At 40.6% G+C, this 23,980-nt stretch overlaps 1 protein-coding gene and 1 pseudogene across 5 annotated transcripts in view; one reads left to right on the top strand and one right to left on the bottom strand.

The window, feature by feature from the left end:
* Positions 1-284: 284 nt before the first annotated feature.
* Positions 285-23,980, bottom strand: part of LOC107651386 (uncharacterized) — an 83,052-nt gene continuing 59,356 nt past the window's right edge. For 4 of the 5 annotated variants that reach the window (XM_056814242.1, XM_056814241.1, XM_056814240.1 and 1 more), the window contains one exon: positions 285-11,409. In XM_056814242.1, coding sequence (XP_056670220.1) covers positions 300-1,901 — 1,602 coding nt within the window. In that variant the 5' untranslated portion in view covers positions 1,902-11,409 and the 3' untranslated portion in view covers positions 285-299. The remainder of the gene's footprint in view (positions 11,410-23,980) is intronic. The other variant, XM_056814238.1, reaches the window with a different exon arrangement.
* LOC130456923 (cyclin-K-like) overlaps positions 21,648-23,980 on the top strand; it is a 61,898-nt pseudogene continuing 59,565 nt past the window's right edge.

The following is a 23,980-nucleotide window of genomic DNA, read 5'->3' as shown; positions in this document are numbered from 1 at the left end:
ATACAGGTGCCAAGTTTGTGTAGGAGGTCCCGGCCCAGAAGGGGCGCGGGGCTATCGAGGACAACCAGAAAGGAGTGAGAAACGGTGTGGGAGCCAAGGTCCACAGTCCGTTCAGTGGTCCAGGGGAATGGGCGGGAGCCGGCTACGCCCTGAACCACGGAAAACTCAGAGGTGACATCCCCGAAGGTTTGCTTGAGAACTGAGTGTTCTGCCCCCGTGTCTACAAGTAAAGGAACAGCAGTTCCCTCAATACAAGCAGTTACCCAGGGCTCGGGGAGGGGGCCCGAGTCCCGTCCCCATCAATCCCTATCGCTAAAGGACAGAGCCTGCCTACCAGGTTGGTTGTTCATAGGTGGGGGCCTCCTCCGCCTTCCTCTGGTGCCGGAGGTTCTATGAGGGCATTCACGTTGCCAGTGACCTGGCCTCCCACAGGTATAGCAAGAATCCTCTGGAATGGTGTTTGCCTGGGTTGGTGGGGGCTGAAGGACCGCTGCCAATATGCGGGTGGTGTCGTGTTGGGCCTTAAGCATTTGTCTATGTGCCCGGTCTTCTCTGGAGCGTTGCTCAGAGAGTTTTTGGTCTTGCCTAAGTAAATCTTCCTGCCTAAGCCGTTCCGCCCTCTCTTCAGGGGTTTCCCTAGAGTTATAGACCTTTTCTGCCACCTTTAAGAGCTCCTCCAGGGATTGTGCTGTGAAGGCATCTACCCTTTGTAATTTTTTCCGGATGTCGGGGGCTGACTGGTTAACAAAGGCTAATAAAATGGCAGTTTGATTGCTGGGGGTGGCGGGATCCATAGGGGAGTAGATCCGGAAGGCGTTCTGCAATCGTTCTAGAAAGGCTGCTGGGGTCTCCTCTGGCCCTTGTCTAACTGCCCCAATTTTGGTCAAATTAGTAGGCTTCCGTGCTGCTACACGGTGGCCCACTAGGAGATTCTGGCGATAGGACTGAAGACGCTCCCTACCTTGTTCCGTGGAGAAGTCCCAGTCAGGTCGGTTAGAGGGGAAGGTGGCCTCAAGCCGCACGTTGTCAGTGGTGGGGCGGCCATCATCTCCTAAAATCAACTTACGCCCTTCTATTAGGATGCGGTCGCGCTCCTCGCCGGTAAAAAGGGTGCGAAGGAGCTGCTGAAAGTCATCCCAAGTGGGGCTGTGGGTTAAGAAGACAGACTCCAAGAGGTCTATAAGTTTCTGAGGGTGTTCCGAAAAAGGGGGGTTCTGATGTTTCCAATTATATAGGTCAGAGGAGGTGAAGGGCCAGTACTGGTGCATTAATGATCCTCCCGGGACCATGGGCCCCACCGCCCGGACAGGGAGGGCCACCGTGGAGGATGGTTGTGCAGCTTCCTCCTGCGGGGGAATGCGTCCCCTTGTCCGGTGGGCTGGGGGAGGAGAGGGTGGTCCCAGGGGTGGTGCTTGAGCTTCCCCTGGGGAATGGGGGAAAAAGGGGGCTGGTAGATTATAGGGGGGTGGTAGGGGAAGATCCAATAGAGGCTCTTCAGGGGCTGGGAGGACAGGGGGTGCCGAGGGGTCCGGCGGTTTGCCTCTAGCGGTGGCGGCGGCTCGTTGGTCTAGGATGAGTGCCAAGGCCTGTATCAGGTCCGTGTAGGGCTGGAGCCAAGGCGGGGGATCTTGGGCTAGGGATTGCCATGTGAGGATGTATGGCATTTGGTCAGGGTGCCCCTCCTTCTCAGGAAGGAGGATCCTTGCCCTCACGGCTGAAATTACGGCTCTATCCCACGTACCCCCAAAGGGCCAGCCTACTCCAAATGTGGGCCATTCCACGTTAACGAAGGTTTGGAGTTTCCCTTTCTTCACTTCTAATCCCATGCCCGTCGCCCTATTTTTAAAATCCCCAAAATGCTGGAGGACCAGGTCGATAGGCTGGCTTTGAGAGTTTCCCATTCTTGTTTAGTGAAAGTAGTAAGAAAAATGAGAAGGCAGATAAGGAGAGAAAGGAAGGTAAGAGATATAAGGCCACGTGTGGTGAGAAGGAATTCAAGGGGACCGTCAGCCGAGTTAGTGTTCCTGCGGCGGGGGAATAGCCCAAACAAATTAAGGTTAAGATTGGGCTTTCCCATGTGCCGTCGGTCGAGTGAGGCGTCCCTCAGGCGGTGCGCTGGTGTACCACAACGAGTGGGACTCAAACCCACTGAAGGACTTGAACCTAAAACTGTGGCCCCACAACCAAAATAGGACTCAAACCAGGGGCCAGTACCTGCAGGGTTTTATGGGTTATGCGTTGGAAGGGAAGGGCGCCTCTTCCCGGATCCAACACCCCATTTATCGTAGCGTCGAGATGAGACTCGAACTCAGGACACTATGAAAGGACTCGAACCAAGATTTGGTAGAAACCGAAACTAGCGGGTAGGGTTGGGGGGGGGTAGCGGGAGGGGTGAATGGGATGGCTCTCGCTTCCTTGGTTTCCCGGCTGGGCCCCTCACGGGGAGACAGAACCGCGGTACCACCAAGTCAACACTCACAAACAGGTCTGGAGTTCAACCGAGTCGCGGGCAAGCCCTCACTCCGGAACGGAGTGGACCCGTGACGCTTAGGACAGGTGTGTCGTATAAGCCCCGACCAGGAGCACAGTGTGCCACCCTTCGCCTATATGCGTTTCACGGGGTTTTCCTCCAGCCTTAAAGTATGCCACTCTCTCACATTCACTCACACACTCAATCCCAGAACCCCGCAGTTTTGGTTTCAAAAAGCCAATGGGGGGTCCCGGAGGCTTACCTGCTCGGCGTAGGTCTCCTGCTCTCCGTCTGTGGTTCCTGGACTCCCTGAGGACAAGCCCCCATATGTTAGGGTCCATTTAGGGGTCCAAAGGAACAGAACAGACGATGCAATCTGCACAGAGAGGTAGTTTATTGTAACACACTTCACACGCGCAGGGAGGAGCCCAAAGGGAGTTCCTCCTCGAAGCAAATTTTAAGGCAGGCTTATATACCCTTGGGGCTGACCATGGAGCTTACCGAGGGTCAATATGGTTATCACACGGGGTGGAGGGGTCAATGTGGTTATCACACAGGGTGGAGAGGTCAATGTGGTTATCACACAGGGTGGAGAGGTCAATGTGGTTATCACACAGGGTTCGTTGGCCTAGGAAGGGTGCTTATCTACACCCGGTTCATTTGCCTAGTTCCCTTTCAATTGCCCTTTGGGCATAGTTCCAAATTGCCCTCCAGAATGGTTGGATCAATTCACAACTCCACCAGCAATGAATTAGTGTCCCTACTTTGCTGCATCCCCTCCAGCATTCATTACTTTTCATAGCTGTCATGTTAGCCAATCTGCTAGGTGTGAGGTGATACCTAAGAGTTGCTTTGATTTGCATCTCTGATTATAAGAGATGTAGAGCACTTTTTCATGTGCTTATTAATACTTTTGATTTCTTTGGCTGAGAACTGCCTGTTCATGTCCCTTTCCCATTTATCAATTGGAGAATGGCTTGATTTTTTGTACAATTGATTTAGCTCTTTGTAAATTTGAGTAATTAAACCTTTGTCAGAGGTTTTTATGAAGATTGCTTCCCAATTTGTCAATTTTAGTTCTGATTTTAGTTACATTGGTTTTGTTTGTACAAAAACTTTTTAATTTGATGTAGTCAAAATTATTTATTTTGCATTTTGTGACTCTTTCTAAGTCTTTCTTGGTTTTAAAATCTTTCCTTTCCCAAAAGGTCTGGCATGTATACTATTCTGTGTTCGCCTAATTTTCTTATAGTTTCCTTCTTTATGTTCAAGTCAATCACCCATTTTGAATTTATCTTGGTGTAGGGTGTGAGGTGTTGATCTAAACCTAATCTTTCCCACACTATTTTCCAATTTTCCCAGCAGTTTTTATGAGTTTTATTTTTATCCCAAAAGCTGGGTTCTCTGGTTTTGTCGTATACTGTCCTGCTGAGGTCATTTACCCTGAGTCTATTCCACTGATCCCCATTTCTGTCTCTTAGCCAATACCAAATTGTTTTGATGACTTCTGCTTTATATTATAGTCTGAGATCTCAGACTGCAAGGTCCCCTTCCTTTGTATTTTTTTCATTGTTTCCCTGGATATCCTTGATCCTTTGTTCTTCCAAATGAACTTTGTTATGTTTTTTTCTAAATCAGTAAAAAAAAAATTGGAAGTTCAATGGGTATGGCACTAAATAGATGAATAAGTTGGGGTAGGATGGTCATTTTTATTATATTGGCTCGTCCTACACATGAGCAGTTAATGTTCTTACAATTGTTCAAGTCTAGTTGTAGTTGTGTGGAGAGTGTTTTGTAGTTGTGTTCATATAGTTCCTGTGTTTGTTACGGGAGATAGATTCCTAAGTATTTTATTTTGTCTAAGGTGATTTTGAATGGGATTTCTCTTTCTAGTTCTTGCTGCTGAGCTGTGTTAGAATTATATAGAAATGCTGATGACTTATGTGGGTTTATTTTGTATCCTGCAACTTTGCTAAAGTTGTTGATTATTTCAATTAGCTTTTTGGTTGAATCTCTAGGATTCTTTAAGTAGACCACCATGTCATCTGCAAAGAGTGATAACTTGGTCTCCTCCTTGCCTATTTTGATGCCTTCAATTTCTTTTTCTTCTCTAATTGCTACTGCTAGTGTTTCTAGTACAATGTCAAATAGTAGAGGTGATAATGGGCATCCTTGTTTCACTCCTGATCTTATTGGGAATGCATCTAGTTTATCCCCATTGCAGATGATATTAGCTGATGGTTTTAGATATATACTGTTTATTATTTTTAGGAAAGACCCTTCTATTCTTATGCTTTCTAGTGTTTTTAATAGGAATGGGTGTTGTATTTTATCAAAGGCTTTTTCAGCGTCTATTGAGATAATCATGTGATTCTTGTTGGTTTGTTTGTTGATGTGGTCAATTATGTGGATGGTTTTCCTAATATTGAACCAGTCCTGCATCCCTGGTATAAATCCTACTTGATCATGGTGGATGACCCTTCTGATCACTTGCTGGAGTCTTTTTGCTAGTATCCTATTTAAGATTTTTACATCTATATTCATTAGGGAGATTGGTCTATAGTTTTCTTTCTCCAATTTTGACCTGCCTGGTTTTGGAATCAGTATCATGTTTGTGTCATAAAAGGAATTTGGTAGAACTCCCTCTTTGCTTATTATGTCAAATAGTTTGTATAGTATTGGGATTTGCTGTTCTGTGAATGTTTGATAGAATTCACTTGTGAATCCATCAGGCCCTGGAGATTTTTTCTTTGGGGAGTTCTTTGATGGCCTGTTCGATTTCTTTTTCTGATATGGGATTATTTAAGAATTCTATTTCTTCTTCTGTTAGTCTAGGCAATTTATATTTTTGTAAATATTCATTCATATCACCTAGGTTGGTATATTTATTGCCATATATTTGGGCAAAGTAGTTTTTAATGATTGCCTTAATTTCCTCTTCATTAGAGGTGAGGTCCCCCTTTTTTTTTTTGCATTTCCAATTCACTGATCTCTACCCTCCCTAATTTGTTAATATATGCACTCAGGGATATGAATTTTCCTCTAAGTACTGCCTTGGCTGCATCCCATAAGGTTTGAAAGGATGTCTCACCATTGTCATTTTCCTCAATGAAATTATTGTTTCTATGATTTCTTCTCTAACTAACCCGTTTTGGAGTATCATATTATTTAATTTCCAATTAATTTTTTATTTGGCTCTCCATGTACCCATACTGATCAATATTTTTATTGCTTTATGATCTGAAAAGGTTGCATTTATTATTTCTGCTTTTCTACATTTGAGTTCCATGTTTCTGTGACCTAGTGTATGATCTATTTTTGTGAATGTGCCATGTGGTGCTGAGAAGAAGGTGTATTCCTTTTTGTCCCTATTTATTTTTCTCCATATGTCTATTAACTCTAATTTTTCTAAGATTTCATTCACCTCTTTTACCTTTTTCTTCTTTATTTTTTGGTTTGATTTATCTAAATTTGATAGTGGTTGGTTCAAGTCTCCCACTAATATGGTTTTACTGTCTATTTCCTCCTTCAATTCTCCTAGTTTCTCCATTAGAAATTTGGGTGCTATACCATTTGGTGCATACATGTTGATTAGTGATATTTCCTCTTGTCTATACTCCCTTTTAACAGAATATATTTACCTTCCCTATCCCTTTTGATCAGGTCTATTTTTGCATTGGCTTTATCAGATATCATGATTACCACTCCTGCCTTCTTTCTATCAGTTGAGGCCCAAAAGGACTTACTCCATCCTTTAATTCTAACCTTGTGAGTATCAACCTGCCTCACATGTGTTTCTTGAAGACAACATATGGTAGGGTTTTGGGTTCTAATCCAATCTGCTATTTGTCTACGTTTTATGGGTGAGTTCATCCCATTCATGTTCAAAGTTATGATTGTCACTTGTGGATTCCCTGGCATTTTGATATCTTCCCCTAGTTCTGACCTTTCTTCCCTAGCTATATCCTTTTGAACCAGTGATTTACTTTAGGTCAGTCCCCCTAGTCCCCTCTCTTTGTATGCTTACCTTTCTAGCCCTTCCCTTTTTATGCTCCCTTCCCCTCCCACCTTTCCTTCCCTCCCTTTTTATACTCCCTTCCTCCCTCCCCCTCCTTAATTTCCCTTTATTTCTTGCCCTAATGGATAAGATAGAATTCGGGATCCCACCGGATCTAGATGTTCTTCCCTCTCAGAATTGATTTCACTGAGAGTAAGGTTTAAGTAATACCACTTCACGCTCTCTTCCTCTCCTTCTCAAATGAGATCTTCCCCTCCCCTTCCCATGTGTATCTTTGTATGGGAAAGGTTATTCTATTGAGTCCCCCCCCCATTTCTTGAAGTAAGTCTTAGTATTGTTGATGTTTCCCCCCTTCCTTTTCCTTTCTTTGCCCCCCTTTCACCAAATCTTCTTGATGCCCCAACATTTCCCTATGCATGATTCTTCTAACTACTCTCATGGTGCATACAATTTTTGAGAGTTACACAATACATTTTCCCCACATGTTAATATATATATAATTTGATGTAAATGTATTCCTTATAGAAGAGAGTTTGACTTAAAGAAAAAGATAAGATTTCTCTCCTTTTCCCTTTCTTTCATACTTACCTTTTCATGTTTCTCTGGCTTTCTGTGATTAGATATCCAATTTTCCACTAAGTTCTGGTCTTTTCTAAGCAAATGCTTTTAAATCTTCTATTTTGTTGAATGCCCATACTTTCCCCTGGAAGTATATAGTCAGTTTTGCTGGGTAGTTGATTCTTGGTTGGAGACCCAGCTCTCTTGCCTTTCTAAATATCGTGTTCTATGCTTTGTGGTCTCTTAGTGTGTTAGCCTCTAAGTCGTGTGTGATCCTTATGGGAGCCCCCCTATATCTGAAGCTCCTCTTCTTGTCTTCTTGTAGGATTTTCTCCTTTTCTTGGAAGCTCTTGAATTTGGCGATTACATCCTTGGGGGTTGTCTTTTGGGGATTTAGTATAGAGGGTGTTCTATGAACCCTTTCTATTTCTATTTTGCCCCCTTGCTGCAGAACATGTGGGCAATTTTCTTCTATTGTCTCCTGTAGTATAGCATCGAGGTTTTGGTTTATCTCTGGTTTTTCGGGCAGACCAATAATTCTCACGTTGTCTCTTCTTCCTCTGTTTTCCAGGTCTGTGACCTTTCCAGTGAGATATTTTGTGTTTTCTTCTAATTCGTTAATTTGTTGGCTTTGCTTTATTAATTCTTGCTGTTTTGCATGCTCACTGTCTTCCAGTTGCTTAATTCTGGTCGTTAGGGACTGGTTTTGCTTTTCAGCTTTGTCTGCCTTTCTATTAGATGATTCCTGCTCTTTCTCCAATTGTGAAGTCTTTTCTATCAGACTGCTGATCTCTTTCTCCCATTTTTCTTTCCAGAAGGTTTCCATCTTTTGGTTCTTCCAGAGCTTGTGGATAATTTCCATTTTGTGAGGCATGTTTTGATTTTGTTTGGGTTTCATCCTCTTTCTCTTCTTTTCCTTGGGTACTCCCGCCATAAAAGTTTTCAATAGTCACCTTTTTCCCTTTCTTCCTGGTGGCTTGATTTTGGGCCATGTGAGCCATCCCTTTGGTGGTTTTATTCCCCTTTCCTTTTTGGTCTGGGATCTGGGTGATATGGGCGGGTTTTCTGTGAATTTAGGTTGCCCCAGACTAGTTCTTCCTAGCCTCTGAGGTTTCTTAGAGCGCAGGCCTCTGTGCTCAGCTCAGCAGCCCCTTTGCTCAGCGCGGCCATCCCTTTGCTCAGCACAACCTCTCAGCGTGGCCTCCCCTTTGCTCAGCGCAGTATTTTCCCGTGAAACCGCCCTGAAAGGTCATTTCCTTGCAGTATTTAGATCCCAAGGACCCTGGTGTGCCCCCCCCCCCCCCAGATAGAGACTCTCTTCACTCACTCGCTGTCCCAGTGAGTGCTCTGATACCTTACTCTGGTTTGGGGGGTGGAGGAGCGGCTCAGTTCATGTTTTTGTGCAAGCTTTTCCTCCTTATAGTGTGGAAATGTTCAAACCCCATGTACCTTCGTTTCTGTGGGGTACTGGAGAGTCCCTCTGTTCTTCCAAAGGTGATTTTTATGCTCTTTTGAGGTAGTCTATTTTGTTCGGTGCTGGGGAGAGGAAGCAATTCGTGTCTAGATTGCAGCCATGTTAACCCAGAACCCCTGAAAATTATCTTTTAAATGTATATGAGAACTGCCATAAGCCTCTTACTGAAGCAGCCTGGTTTTTTTCCTCTCAACCACATGGATCATTCTGCCCCATTGTCTTCTTTTAGGCAAAGAAAAGAAAATAAGATTTCTATGCTTCTAAATGTGCAGTCTTGTAGGATTTAGGGAGGGGCTCTTAACCTGAAGTCCATGAACTTGTTTTTTTAACATACATATTTTTTAACATTTTGATAACTGTTTGTAAATATAATTGGATTCTTTTGTAATGCCAAATATGTTAGATTGCACATTTAAAGATATTATTCTGAAAAGGGGCCCATAGGCTTCATTAGACTGCTAAAACAATCTATATCATAAAAAAAGAGTAAGAACCCTTGATATTATGATCAGCTCAGTTCTTGCCTCCATGGCTTTAGTCTCTAGTTTACCTCTACTAAATAAAGAAGTTCTTGCTCTTGAAAGCCTTTTTACTCTTTACTGGCTGTCAAGATACTTTTAGGGTTGTGACTTAAAATCTAGATTTAATTGGTCACTGGGGAGAATCCCAAATAAAATACCCAAGTCAGTCTGGAAATTTATGGTAATTTAATTAATATAGAGGGAAGGAATTTAAGGAGAAGAGGGAAGAGTATATAGGATTCCTCCTGCCTGGCCTATGCCAAGGGGAGTTTAAAATTCCTGCCTCTAGGTCTCTGAAGAAGATTAGAGGTTTCTAAGGGGATAAAGTTGGAAAAGTAAAGGAGAAAACTCAGCCAGAAACTCACCACTGAACTGGACAAATAGCTTATAGACATGCTAAGATTCCAGAAGGCTCAGCATGCTGCTCTCAGCTAACTCTCCACCACCAATAAGGTGACAGAGAGAGCAAAAATCCCAAATATATAGACCTTTCACCCTTGTGTCTCCTCCTCTAAATTTTCACATCTACCAATCATATCAAAGACTTTTCTCCAGGACTGCCCATAGTTTTAGTTCTCATCTTCTTTGATTTGATTATGTCTTTAGAGTTACTTAACACTTCTTGTTAAGTTCACCTTTTCTGAGTTACTTGACCTTTTTGTGATTAATTTAACCTTTATGGTTACTTAACACCTTTTTTGTATTAGGATACTAAAAATAGACTTAGTTTAAAGTTCTAGCTTCTCTATAAGGTGAGAACTAAGTACCTTCATTGCTCAATCAGGAGATTGCAACTTTATCTTCCCCTAAAGTAGGTCTAAGTAGCGTGGAGTAATTTAGAGTTCCCAAGACATTCCTGATTTTGATAAACTAAGTATCTTCATTTTACAAACAGGAAATAGCTAAATCCAATCTTCACACAACCATGTAAATAATAACTAGCTACAATTAGTGTTAATGGCTCTTAGGATTTAGACTAAGGTTTGGGGTTTTTTTCAGTTATTTTGGAAGAAAAGGGGGATCAAAGAAGGGCTAGGACTTGGGGATCGTGGGATGACAACCACAGAAAAAAATGCAGTGGTACTCAATTTTTATTTTTCTTCTATTTTCTCTGCCAAAGAGGCTGATCTTTGCACTGAAAATGAGAGAACAAAAATGGCTAACTGGACTGGGAGTCGATACCTAAAAGAAGATATAATGAGAGCATCTCGTTGCCATTAATGAATTCAAGCAGCCTGGTTCCAGATGGAACTATACAGGTACAAAAATAACTGGCATATATGATAACTAAGCTGCTGAAGAAAGAAGGCGGAGAAGAGAAGCCAGACTTTCATCTCCCCCAAAATGGCTTCCCTCTACTTCAAAAATCTGTGACTTCCTGCTGCAGTCCTGATCTTTAATCTGAGGTGAGAAAAGGACCCATGCCTTTGTCTGACTATGTGCCTTTCATCTCCTGCTGCATGTGCTCTGTGAGGGAGAGCATAAGGGAACAAATTGGAAAGACTTACAACTGTGCTAACACAAGGCAACACTCATTTTCTGCTGCCAGCCTAATCTCCCAGTAGGGATGTGGAGAACCTCTGGGGAAAAGAAGGGCAATCTTTCCTTTGACCTCAAGCCTTCCATCTCCAGTGGTACCAGTCCTTTTTTGGAATTAATTTATTTATTCAATTTAGAACATTATTCCTTGGTTACAAGAATCACATTATTTCCCTTCTTCCCCTCCCCCGACTCTTCCAGCATCCAACACGCAATTTCAATGGGTATTACATGTGTTGGTACCAGTCCTTTGAGGGAAAAGGAAAGTCAGTGGGGAACAAAACTTCCATATCCTGCTTTGCTCTTCTCTGCCTGATCTGCAGCTGTCAGAGGTAAGAAGAATAATGAAATGGGGTCTCCCATCTGACCATCTGCCTGTGTGCCTTCCAACTTACGCTATCTTTGTCTCCAGCCTGATCTTCTACCTCCTTTGAAAAAAGGAGTGGCACCTTCTATTAAATGATAAACATTCTCACATCTGGCCATACCCTACACATCCCAGTGATTGTCAAATCCCCAAACCACATTCCCTAATTCCCAACACAGGATTCCTTATTTTTATTTCCCTCAACCCACCTTTCCTAAAGTTCCAACCAAATACCACTCTCCCCATACACAATACCAGGGATCCCCAAACTTCTTTTTACACAGGGGGCCAGTTCACTGTCCTTCAGACCATTGGAGGGCTGGACTATAAAAACCTAACCCTAACCCTAACCCTAAATGGGCAGCAGTATACACAGTGTGAAATCCTCTCCCCCAGATCTCCACTCACCATGCGGATGTCTTCCATTGTGCAGCCACATAATCCTTTGCGCAGTGCCTTGTTCTAAGAAGCCAAAATGCAAAAGATTATGTTACCGGAAGTAGTACTGTATGTGCCACATACAGTGTTCCTTTCACTGACCACCAATGAAAGAGGTGCCTCTTCTGGAAGTGTGGTGGGGGCTGGATACATGGCCTCAGGGGGCTGCATGTGGCCCACAGGCCATAATTTGAGGACCCCTGCACTATAACCTCTCCAACGCCTACTCCATCAGTGACAAATTTCTCTTCACCCTAAATCCTTTCCTTTGCCACTCTTTTTTTTTTATCTCCTAGCTATTACAGAAACCTGCTTCTCCCCACACCCCATCCTACCCACCAAGGACACAGCTTCCCTGGTTACCCTTTGAAGTACTAGTTGTACCTTCATCCATTCCCTTTGGCTCGCTGGTTGAGTTGGAAGAGTTTGAGGACTCCTTGTTTCCCATTGCTACTTGCAGGTTCTGGCTCTGGGGCGCATATTATTGTGGCTTGTAGTTTGCATAGTAAATCCCTCCCCAGCAACTTTGTGGGGGCTCCAGGCATTAAAAGAAAAGAATGTTCAACAGTTAGGGGTCCCATGCATACCATGCGAGGAGAAAGTTTTGGGACCTTTAAAGGTTTTCCTGATACACCTACTACATTTAGAGAGCCAATAGAGTCATATTTTGCATCTGGTTTGCTTACCAAAACTGACCTAGATGCCCCAGTGTCCAAAAGACAATCATAGTTTGAATTTCCCACCTTTAAAGTGACATGAGGTTCCTTACTATTTGGGGGAGGGGGGAATCTGATAATGATGGAGTATGGAGAGATAAATCACTCCTATTACAGAATTTCCTTAAGTCTCTTTTAATGTTTTGCATAGAAGCTATGATGTCCCCCATATTTTCCTCTAGAAGCTCAGAGTATTTAGTTCTGCATATTGTTGAGCAATAGAAGGAACAATTGTTTGGTTTGGTTAGGAAACATGTTTTTTAGGGGGAGACTGACATAATCCTCCAATCTGATTCTCTATCTGATATCTCTATCTCTATGCATGGTATTTTCCAGGGCTCTCTTAGAGAAAATTAGATACAATATTAGAGCTCTAACAATTAAAATCCCAAGGAGGAGTAGTGCAGTGATCAGATATAGCCATAAGTCCTCTGGGATGAGCTATTTCAGAGAGACAAGGAATAATATATTTACAAATTTGGTCATGGAGCTGATAAGCCAATTTTTAAGTAAGTCATGAACTGGCTGTAACCACATTTTCCTAAAGTCAATCACTAAGTTGCCTGTAATTTTGCCTTTTGTCAGTAGATGGCTCTACTGCCAAGGGTCTTATTTTGTGGTAAATTTTCGTTTCTTTCTTTTGGCTAGGCTTTTGGGTGTGAATCTATTCAGTTCTTCAGTGTGTAAAGGAAAACAAAACAAAGCCTTTTGCCTGAGGCTGAGGCTCCCTTTAAAAGTTCAGGGGGGGGGGGCACAAATGAAAAGGTAGACAAAAACAAAGCCTTTTGCCTGAGGCTGAGGCTCCTTTTAAAACTATGTTTGGGAGAGGTCACAAGTGATCTCCCATTAACAGTCAGGCTAAACTGCTAGGACCATGTGCTATCCTCTTTGAGCAAAGCCCACTTAAATTTTTAAAACTAGAGAGGTTGAAAAGCAGGAAAATGGGCTTTAGGCTGACTCACTACCTTTACTCTAGTGATCTAGCCATTTTTGTTGAGAGATATCGAAGCAAGACAGAGTTTCCTCACTGATAATCAGCAAGGCTCAGTTAATTAGATTTTTTGTTCCCTATTTATAAACAGGTTCCCCAGCTAAGACCCCAGGGCCCTGCCACTTAAGGTTAAAAAAGAAAAACGGCTGTTTTCAATTTGATTTGAGGAGAAAAGAGAAGAGAAAAAAATTGTTTTATACGCACCTGCCAGCAGCTGTGTTTTGAAGCCGAGTTAGTTGTTAAAAAGACTGAGTGAGGAGGAAGTAGAGTAAGAGGAAAGAAAATTCAGGGAATTTTGAGGGCACTCATGGGTTAGCCAGACTGTTAGGGGTAAATTTAGGGTTGAGACTGAATGTAAAAATTATTGGTCACCAAAGATTTAATTTTTTTAATCCTAAATGAAATACTCAAGCCAGAATAGAACTTTATGGTGATTTAATTACAACAAGAGGAAGAAATTAAGAAAGAGAGAGAGGGGAGTAAAGAGTTAATTTAAACTGCTCTGGGTCAGGCTGAGCCAGGCAGGAGTTCAAGGTCTTGGCCAAGGGTGGCCTTCCCCTAAGAGCCAAGGGAAAAGGGAGTCAGTCTTATCACTCACCACGTGACTGTCTTTGAACTTGAAAATTACTGCACCCTAATTGGACATACTTTAGGGGAAGATGAAGTTGTAAACTTCTGATTGAATAATGAAGGTACTTAACTCATACCTTATAGTGAAGCTAAAACTTAAGCTGTCTATTTTTAGATCTAATACAAAAAGGTGTTAAGTACCTATAAAGGTTAAATTAATCACAAAATGGTCAAGTAACTCACAAAAGGTAAGCTTAAGAAAGAAGTGTGAAGTACCTCAGAGATATAACCTAACCAGAGAAGGTGAGAACTAAAGAGTAGATAGTCCTGGAGAAAATCTAATCAAAGAAGGTAAGAACTAAAGAATAGGCAGTCTTGGGAAAAGGGTCTACTGTGATTGGTAGATGTGAAAATTTAGGGGAGGTGACATAAGAAGAAAATTTCTTTAAAAGGAGGCTAAAAAAGTCAGTTCAGGAATTTCAGTTCAGAGTGCAATTAGATTCAGAGGTTCAGTTCAGTGGAAGACTGGAACTCAGCCTGGAGGATCCCCCTCAGACAAAGAAGGTCTCATGGTGAGTGATAAGACTGACTCCTTTTCTTTTAGGCTCAGAGAGGCCACTTTGGCCAAGGTCTAGCTCAGCCTGAGCTGGAACAGTTTAAATTAACTCTTTCTCTCTCTCTCCTTTCTTTAATTCCTTCTCTCTATATTAATTAAAATCACCATAATTCCCAGCTGACCTGGGTATTTTATTATTTGGAAATTTTCCCTGGTGACCAATTATTTAGATTTCAAGTCACAAAGCTAAAATTAGCCTTTACATGTCTCAAGGAAGCTCCAGGATTGAACTGGTGCCCAGCCTTCTCCACAGGAAGTCAGGAGAACTCCAAAGGAAGTTCTCTACATCACTTCCTGCATCTCACATGTGCCAATGGTGGCTCAAGCTTGGCTTAGGACAGCCCAGGGGACATTCAGTTGTTTCTGATTTGTCATTTGCTAGCACATGCCAGTGAATTTTGGGTGTATACATTCCTGGGTGCTAGACTAAGCAAGATGGGGAAAATCTAAAAATCACAGAAGGGAGCAATAGCTTTGCTCTGGGCTCCCAACCTACTAGTCAGACTGTGAATAGGGAGAAGGAGTTCATGTATGTTACAGAAACAGTTTATATTCTATGGAGAGATTAAGGATTAAAAGTGCTTTCCCCTCAACAATCCTATGAAGTAGATAGCACAAATATCTTTCTATTTTATAATTGAGGAAATCGAGATAGACATAAACAATTTGGCCAAGGTCACTTGGCTAGTAAGGGTCAGATGTGGGCTTTATCTGCAGTACAAAACTACACTTTATGACGCTAAGTTGAGTGCTCTTTCTGCTATTATATAAACTCATGACTCATGTAGCCAGAGTGGTGGAGGGAAACAACACATGCTTTATAAACTACACTACAAGAAAGCATCTCAGTAGTGTTGTGATTGAGGAGATTCCATATCTTCCCACTCACCTACACATATGCAATCAGTTGCCAAATACTCTCTTTTCTAACTGAATATTTCTTTAATTTATCTCTTCCATTCCACTTCCACTATCACTATTCTATTTCAAACCTGAATTGTCTTCCCTAGATTATAAAAGTCTCCATTCTTCTAGTCTCTCTCCCAGTCCAGTCCATCTTCCATATAGCTGACAAAGTAATCCTTCTAATACAATGACCTGATCTACATCCGTGCCCTAAGCAAAAACAAAATTTTTAAAAATTTCTTTCAGTGGTTCTCCATGGTTACTGAATAAAATTAAACTCCTTAATCTGACATTCAAGAGCCCCCATATAGCTCCATTTTTATTACCTTTCTAGTCTTATTTCTTTCCCCTTCTCCACTGGTTCCTGGACTATGATTTGGTCTCTGATTTTACTGTCCCCTCTCTAGACCTCCATGCCTTTGTGTACTCTTATGTCATATTCATGAAACAGATTCCTTCTCTCCATTTCTGCCTATTGTAAAAACGGAGATTTGAACCCCAGACTTCAATCCCCAGAAGTCCTTGGTACTTCCCAGAATTCCCTATAATATCATCTGAGTACTCACCTGAGTGCAAGAGCACAATTTGCATTTAAACTGTCTGTAATGCCTACTTTGGTCTCTTCCTGTAGTCAGAGATTGCAAGGATGTAGTGAGTAAACCAAGCATGGGGTTCTGAATTTTGCTAAATCAGCCATGGCATGTGGTTTATTATTTTGTATCCTTGATTCCTAATAATCTTTAATAAACCTCATAAAAATATAATGCTTTTTAGTAGAGAAATTAATTTAACTGTTACACTATTAACATCTCCTCAAAGTTAAACTCAAGGGTCTCCTCCACCATGAAGCCTTCCCTGGTCACTCAGTTTAGCACTTCTCTTTGAGTTTGTTGTTGTTGTTGTTGTTGTTTTCATTTAAAATCCTTACCTTTTGTCTTAGTATGAATACTAAGTATCAATTCTAGGGCAAAAAAAGAATAAGACTAGGCAATGGCAATTAAGTAACTCAGGGTTCCACAACTAGGAAGTATCTAAGTTTAGATATGAACCCAGGGTCTCCCATCTCCTGACCTGGCTCTCTATTCACTGAGCCACTTAACAACCCCACTTTGAGTGTATTTTGTACCTTTCCTTTGTACTTTTTCATTTTCTAACTTACTGCATGTGCATATATTCTAAACCCATTCAATATACTACTAGTTCCTTGGAGGCAGGACCTGTACTACTTTTTACCTTTGTATCCCAGGTGCCTTAAAGACAGTCAAAGCTAGATATGTCTTTATTGAATTGAGCCATAGGATTTGGGTTGCCTGGAAAATCTATCGTTTTTCCTTTTTAAAATACTGTCCTTTGTAATATTCGGATAATGTGCTCACCATTAGTAGGGCATGATATTTGATTTGTTTTTCTCATACCACAAAGTAGACTTATTCTCAGCACTCAAAGAACCATAGAAATTCAGAGTTGAAAGGAATTCAGTTCACCAAGCATTTATTAAGTTCCTACTGTGTGCCAAGTTGCATGGCATAGGAGCAAAAAGGACCTGGGGGGAAGTAGAGGACAGCTAGGTGGCTTGGAGACAGGAGGTCCTAGATACACATCCAGGCTCAGACACTTCCTAACTGTGTGACCCCGGGCAAGTCACTTAACCACGCAATTGCCTAACCCTTACTACTCTTCTACCTTAGAACTAATATTTAGTGTTGAGTCTAAGACAGAAGGTAAGAGTTAAAGAAAAAAATGAGTCAAGAAGACATGGGCTAAAGTTCCACTAGACATGTAACTGTCTTTGTTATTCTGAGCAAATAAGCAATGAAGACTTGTGGAGTCTTCCACTTCAATGGAGAGAGCTAGTGGCAGCAATTGAAACATTAGCAATGTGTTTCACCTAGAGGGACTAACCTGGCATAGACTCATTCTCTTGCACACTCAGTAAGTGTAGACTGAGGCCCATAGCTTCTAAACCAGAGGTTCTCAACCTCTCAATTTGTAGCAATGAGAATACATAATGCATATCAGGTATTTACATTCCGAATCATAACTGTAGCAAAATTACAGTTTTGAAGTAGCCACCAAAATAATTTTTTGGTTTGGGGTCACTGAAACATGAGGAACTGTATTGCGGGGTCACAGCATTAGAAAGGTTGAGAACCACTGTTCTAAACACAAAAGAGCTGGTTCGCTTAATCCCTACTAATTTACAGCAAGAAACCGAAGGATGAAAAAGTCCTTTGTAGAACCTAGTTGAAAGGGAAAAGGTTGGTTGCCCAGTGACAATTCGGAGGGTATCAACTGTAGGGAATTGCTCTCCTCCCACATCCCATTATCTTGACCACAATGCTCAGACTTGACTCCTCCCTCTCAACAACTCTCCACCACAATCTTGTTCCTTGAAGTACAGATGAGCACTTACCTATAAAAATCATTTACTCAGATAGTTACATCTCCAATTCATTCAAATAACTGACAATCTACTACAGAGCCTGTGATTGATCTGTTGCCAGGGATTGCCAGGCAACAGGAAACTTTTCCACTGTCTCCTCTATAGTAAGGGATATACATTAAGGAAAGGTCAGTAGCACAGCAGCCATCAGTGGTGTGTGCCATCAGAGGAATCAAAAAGGGAAAAGTTACATATTATTCTCTATCTTGTAGTAGAGCATTCATTTTAAACTTAGATTCCTAAGTTCCTGTCCCTAAGACTAAATTTATGTGTGAAAATCAATTAACAAGCCCAGCTAAGTCTGGGGAAGGGAGAAGTATAATGAAAAGCCATCCACTTTCTTTTAAGCATGGAAATTACATTTAGAATGTATCTTGAAAGAGGAAAAAAAATGAAATGTTAATTTGAAGAAACTAGGAGATCAATTTCCCAAGTCTGACAGTTATTGAAGTCTTCATCTAATGACAAAAAATCAATGTCAATAATTAATTTAACAGAATTGCCACTTTGCAGTCAATGATAAAAGAAAGTCATACAGTAGCTGAATTTAACATTTCCACAGAGACCATTCTGGGACAAAAATGCATAAACACCAGTAAATTACTTCAAAGCTGTTCTCTTTTTTAATTAACTGAAACAAATTTGTAATAATCCCTATAACTCATGTCTTAAAATGGATATCACTTAAAGACTGAATCTTTCCTCCAATTGTAATTTGATTAGACAAGTGCTGAAGTTGCTGATCCCAACCACTAACAGTATGGTTCACTTATTCTAAAACATTGTGATGATTAAATGGTTTTAATAAAACACACAGAACTTTCAAGACTCCTCTCCATCTTTGGCTGGTAAAAACAAGTGTCAGAAACATTTAATTACCCTGGTATTAGCTAGTGATTTAATGAGTCCACTCTAGCTGTGCGTACCTGGGATATGAGAATCTCTGGAGTTAAAAGCTCCTGAAGGGCTATAAAAGGCTTTTTGAGAATGATGGGTATGTGTGCTTTAAATTCCCAAATTAATATAAAAGTTAAAGCCCCAGGCTCCCAACTTCTTTTCTGTTCCATGTGGGAGCACTAAACTGAAGATCTAACATGCTTTAATTCTACAACTCCTGAACGATAAGATGAGTATGTGTGTAGGGGATGAAGAGAACGTCAGTATGCTATGATTTATACCAAGAAGCACACTAATACAGAGTTGTAAAAGACCTGAGGGAGAAACCTTTATAGTTGTATAGCATTTTTAATCTATATTTTCACAAGATATATAGAATAATATAGCATATCAATCAATTAGTCAACAAGTATACATTAAGGGCTACCTATGCATGTGACAGACAGATGTTAGATATACAAATACTTTAAAAAGCCTGAAACAATCCTTAATCTTACAGACGTTACTTTTTAATGAAGGAATTTGCAAGTATATTTTAAAATATGTACAAAGTAAATGTAAAGTTGATAAATACAAATATAACAATTTGGGAAGGAGACAGTTAATAGTTTGGGGACATCAGGAAAGGTTTTGTGCTGAAGACGGTGCTAGAATTGCATCTTAAAAGAAAAGAGGAAGTTAATGAGGTGTCATGTGGGGAGACAGAGAAAAGACCCTTTTGGCCATATGGCAAAGTGCATGAGGGGGGAGTAATGTCTAATGAGGCTATAAAGATAGGCTGGGTTCAGATTCAGTAGGGCTTTAAAAGCTAAACAAAGAAACATATATATATATATATATATATATATATATATATATATATATATATATATATATATATATGATCTTAAAGGCCTTAAGAAACTACTGGAGTTGGTTGAGTAAGGTCAAATTTGCCCTTAAGAATTATTGGGACAGCAAGGTATCCCAGTGGATGGAGTGTCTTGTCCAGAGTTAGGAGGGCCTGGGTTCAAATATGACCTCAGACACTTCCTAACCATGTAACCTTAGACAAGTCACTTAACCTCAATTGCCCAGACTTTCCGCTCTTTTGTCTTAGAATTGATACTAAGACAGAAGATAAGGGGTTAAAGAAGAAGAAAAAATTAGTTTAGTAACTACAGTGTTAAGAGTTGAGATAGAGAAATCAGTTAGGAGTCTGTTGAAATAATCTAGACATAGTAAAGGAGACAGAGAACTGATTTCATCAACTAAGATATCAAGTCCTACCTCTGAAATATATTGTCTTTGTAAACCTGGGCTTATTACTTAACCTCTCAGTACCCTAAGCAACTCTTTAAGATCATAAATTGCAAAGGTATGAATATGCAATGGCAGAAGGATCTTTGGGTTTTTTGTGAGTTTTAAATTGATTTTTTTGAAGCATCTGCATCAATCCTTATATCCTTCTTTACTCCCCACCAGCTTCAGAAAAGTCATCTCCATTAATAATGAATTTTAAAAGAGAAAGAAAAATATGGGGACCATGGTCCACACCTCTTCAAAGAAGCAGGAAATATCTCTTTTCATATCTCTTCTTTAGATCTAAACTTGTCCATTTTAATTCTGCAGTATTTACTTTAGATTGTTTTCTTGTTGCTGTTCATTCCATTTTCATTGTTGTAGTCAATGTTTATATTGTTCTCCTGATTGTTCTTATTTCATTTCATCAAAACATATAATTCTTCTTCTCTTTACTTACCATGTCAACATTTCCTATACTATTATACTATTCCATTATATTTATACACTAAAATATGTTTGACCATTCCCCAATGGCATCTAATTTTTTCTCTAGTTCTTTACTACCACAAAAAAGTTGTAAATATTTTGTTGTATGTGGATCCTTTCTTTTAGTCAATAACATCCTTGGGGTATGTGTCTATCTGCCAGGCACTATGCTAAGTGCTGGGAATACAAAGAAAAGAAAAAATATGGTTTCTCTTCTCCAGGAGCTCACATTCTAATGAAGGAGACAACTTGGTAAATAACTACCTTGAGTGACCTTACATATTGAAATGAGGCTGAGGATCAGCAAAGACAGAAAAAAGCCCAGGTACCCTTTACCTTTTCCACTTACTGATATTGGAAGAAAGTGAGAGTTTAAAAATTTTTTAAAGAAAAGAAAAAAATGAGGAGTCAACTCTGCTAGTGATCTAGCTTCAAGAATTGACAGTTGGCCAGCTATTAGGATTAATAATAATAATAGCTAGCATTTCTATAGTAAAATTAATATGTACTAGGTTCTGTATTTTACATATATTATCTCTTTTGATCCTAACAACAATCCTGTCAGGTAGGTGCTATTATTATCCCCATTTCGAAAATGAGGAAATTGAGGCAAAAAAGAGGTTAAATGATTTGTACAGAATCATACAGCCAGTAAGTGAATGAAAGTGGATTATGAACCCCAGGTCTTTCTGATTCTAGGCCAAGAGCTCTAACCACTATACAATCTAGCTACCAGTTGTTTCTAGAAGAGTTCCACAAAAACTTATGAGGGGATTTCCCTCTCTTTTCTCCCACCATAAGCAATGGCTTCACAGAAGAACTGCATGTCAATCCAGCTGTAAAACTGAATTAAGAGTGAGAGCTATGACCCTGCTTAGGAACTAGCAAACTACAGGATCTAGATTCCTGCCAGTATTATTGTATGAGCTCTAGCTTTCTCTGAAGTGTATAGCAGTATTCTAGGCCAAGATCAATTGAGCCTAAAGCTTCATGGTTCACCCATTTAGGTCTCTGCTCTAAGTAGATTCTGAGGGTTCTGAGGGACAATGGAGAGGCCCCAACTGGATGCTAGGGTCTTTCCTTTAAAATACGACTCCCACTTGTATCCCTCAGGTTCCTTGATGCTAAAATAGCTCCTTAGATAAAAGTATTCAGAAGACCTAAGTTAAAGAATCTCAGGGTCAAAAGTACTGACATATTAGAGAAGACTGCAATAAAATGTTTCCCAGTAGCAAATCTGCATAGAACTATTTTTAGTACTTAGAAGTGTTGTTTGCTAGTAAAATCTAAATCAAAGAACTCTGGGAGGACTACAGAAAATTGAATGGAGATTATGTTGAATCTAACGGAAACATGGTTTGTGGACTTTTCAGCCTAAGACAGAGGTGTGACTCTGGACAGGAGTGTCATGGAAATCCATACCTTGAGAAGCCAGATCAGAGGCTAGCTGAAAAAACAAGTGAGAGAACATTCAGAGAAGTTGTTTATGGAAGACAAAACACAGAAGTCAATAGAGCTGAGTAGCTGGGAGAAGAGAACAGAAGTGGAAGAAGGCAACAAAAAAGGGCAGCTGGGTAGTTCAGTGGATTGAGAGCCAGGCTTAGAGACAGGAGATCCTGGGTTCAAATCTGTCCTCAAAGAGACTTCCTAGCTGTGTGATCCTGGCAAGTCACTTAAACCCCATTGCCTAGCTCTTACCATTCTTCTGCCTTGGAACTAATACATAGTATATGGGTTTAAAAGTTAAAAAAATAAAAAAATCAACAAAGGCCAGTGAAACTGTGCCTTATAGGTACTGAGCATAGATGAGCAGTGTGACCGTGAAAATGTGGGTTCAATGGCTGTGAATTTCCAAAACTGTAAAAATAATTTTAGTGTCTTGATTTTATATCAAAAATAAGTGATTGCCAATGGGAAAAATTCCCAAATATGAAATACCCAAGTCAGCTGGGTTTTATGGAGATTTTAATTAATACGAATGAAGGAATTAAGGGAAGAAAAGAGTAGAGAGTTGAGTTTATAGTAGGAAGGGCCTAGGCCAATTGGCCTAGGCCTTAAGAGAGACTAGTCAGTCTTTTATCAACTCACCACAAGGTCGTTCCAAGCAAAACTCTAGTGTTCAGAGAGACCTTCCAATTCAGCTTCCAAACTCAACCCCCTAAGTTGAGAGAGCCAGCTCCTTTCTCTTATGTCACCTCCCCTAAATTTTCACATCTACCAATCACAGTAGACTTTTTCCACAGGACTGACCATTCTTAATTCACATCTTCTTTTGTTATCACCTTCTCTGAGTAAACTAAAACTTCACACCTCTTGCTAAGCTTGCCCTTTGTAAGTTGCTTTACCTTCTAGTGATTAATTTAACCTTTATAGGCACTTAGCACCCTTTTGTATTAGATCTAAAAATAGACCTAGCTTAAGGTTCTAGTTTTACTATGAGTATGAGTTAGGGACTTTTTCATTGTTCCATCTTTATCTTCCCCTAAGGGGATACTGTCTAAGTATGGGTGGAGTAATGTTAAAGTTCCCAATACATTCCTGATCAAGTACCTCCATTGTTTAAATGGAGAATAGCCTTAACCAAATGTTCCAAGGTAGAGTCTGAGCAGTTTTAAGATTCACAGCAGAGACAGGCAGACAGGCTCCATATCTGATGCCCAGCTGAGAACAGGAAAGCCAGAGATGTGGGGAGGTGATGAGAAAGAAAACTGGTATTCAGTGTGAAGGGCTAACAAGGAAAGGCTGCTTTGCTCTCTAGCACTATCTACAGTTTGAGGGTGGAGAAACCTTTCAAAGACTGTTGCCCTTTCTTATGACTGAAGAGGGGAAAATTCCTCCAAGATGACTGAGAGCCACCTTGAATATCTTTGCAGAACCCCCCATTCAGAGGGAATTGCTTTTCTTTAAAAGAGTGCCATATTGACTGAGCAATGCCTAACCAAGGGAGTCATGGTGGTAAACTATGCAGATCTCAGAGCTTATGCCCATTTCCATAGCCTGAGAGTTAGCATCCATCATGCCAAACGATGCCTAAAATGTATGTATTTCCTCCTCAGCCCTGCCTTGTGTAAGACACAGCTTGCATACAACTTCTGCATGAAGCCTTTTTGCATTCCCACCTCCCAACTACTAATACCCTCCCATCCTTATGTTAATGACTTTATGAATATACATGTATTTTTAACATGTTCTTGTTGTCTCCCTCATTAGAATACCTCGCAAATAGATTGCTTCTTCCTTTAATTCTTACATCCCCAGTACCTAGCACACTTCTTGATACTTATGTAGGTATATAATAATTGTTTGTTTGTTGATTGATTCTTCCAGAAGGAGAATAGAGAGATTCTGAGGAGGAGCAAGTGATATGTAGTAATAGATACATACTATTCCTGAAAGAGACATCTAATTCTGTAGTCCATTGATTGAGTTGCCTCAAATACACTGGTTCTTTACTTATGTATCTCATTGCTAGATTTCTATTAGTTTGTGCCCACTTTCTCTCCCATCTCCAAAAGACATTGTGTGAACTGGTGATTGGTGAGAGAATGAGTTAGGTTTATGGGTGGACTGTTATGTTTTTATTATTCCTATTTTTGTCTTCTAGTGTGTACATGCTATATATAATTATTCTTACTTTTGTCTTCTTGTTTAGTAAATGTTTTATATTTAAGGCTTAATGGTAGGAG

The sequence above is a fragment of the Monodelphis domestica genome, chromosome 2 (genome assembly GCF_027887165.1).
Source record: "Monodelphis domestica isolate mMonDom1 chromosome 2, mMonDom1.pri, whole genome shotgun sequence".
Lineage (NCBI taxonomy): Eukaryota > Metazoa > Chordata > Mammalia > Didelphimorphia > Didelphidae > Monodelphis > Monodelphis domestica.
Note: the sequence above shows the minus strand (reverse complement) of the source record. Positions and strands in the feature narration are given on the sequence as shown.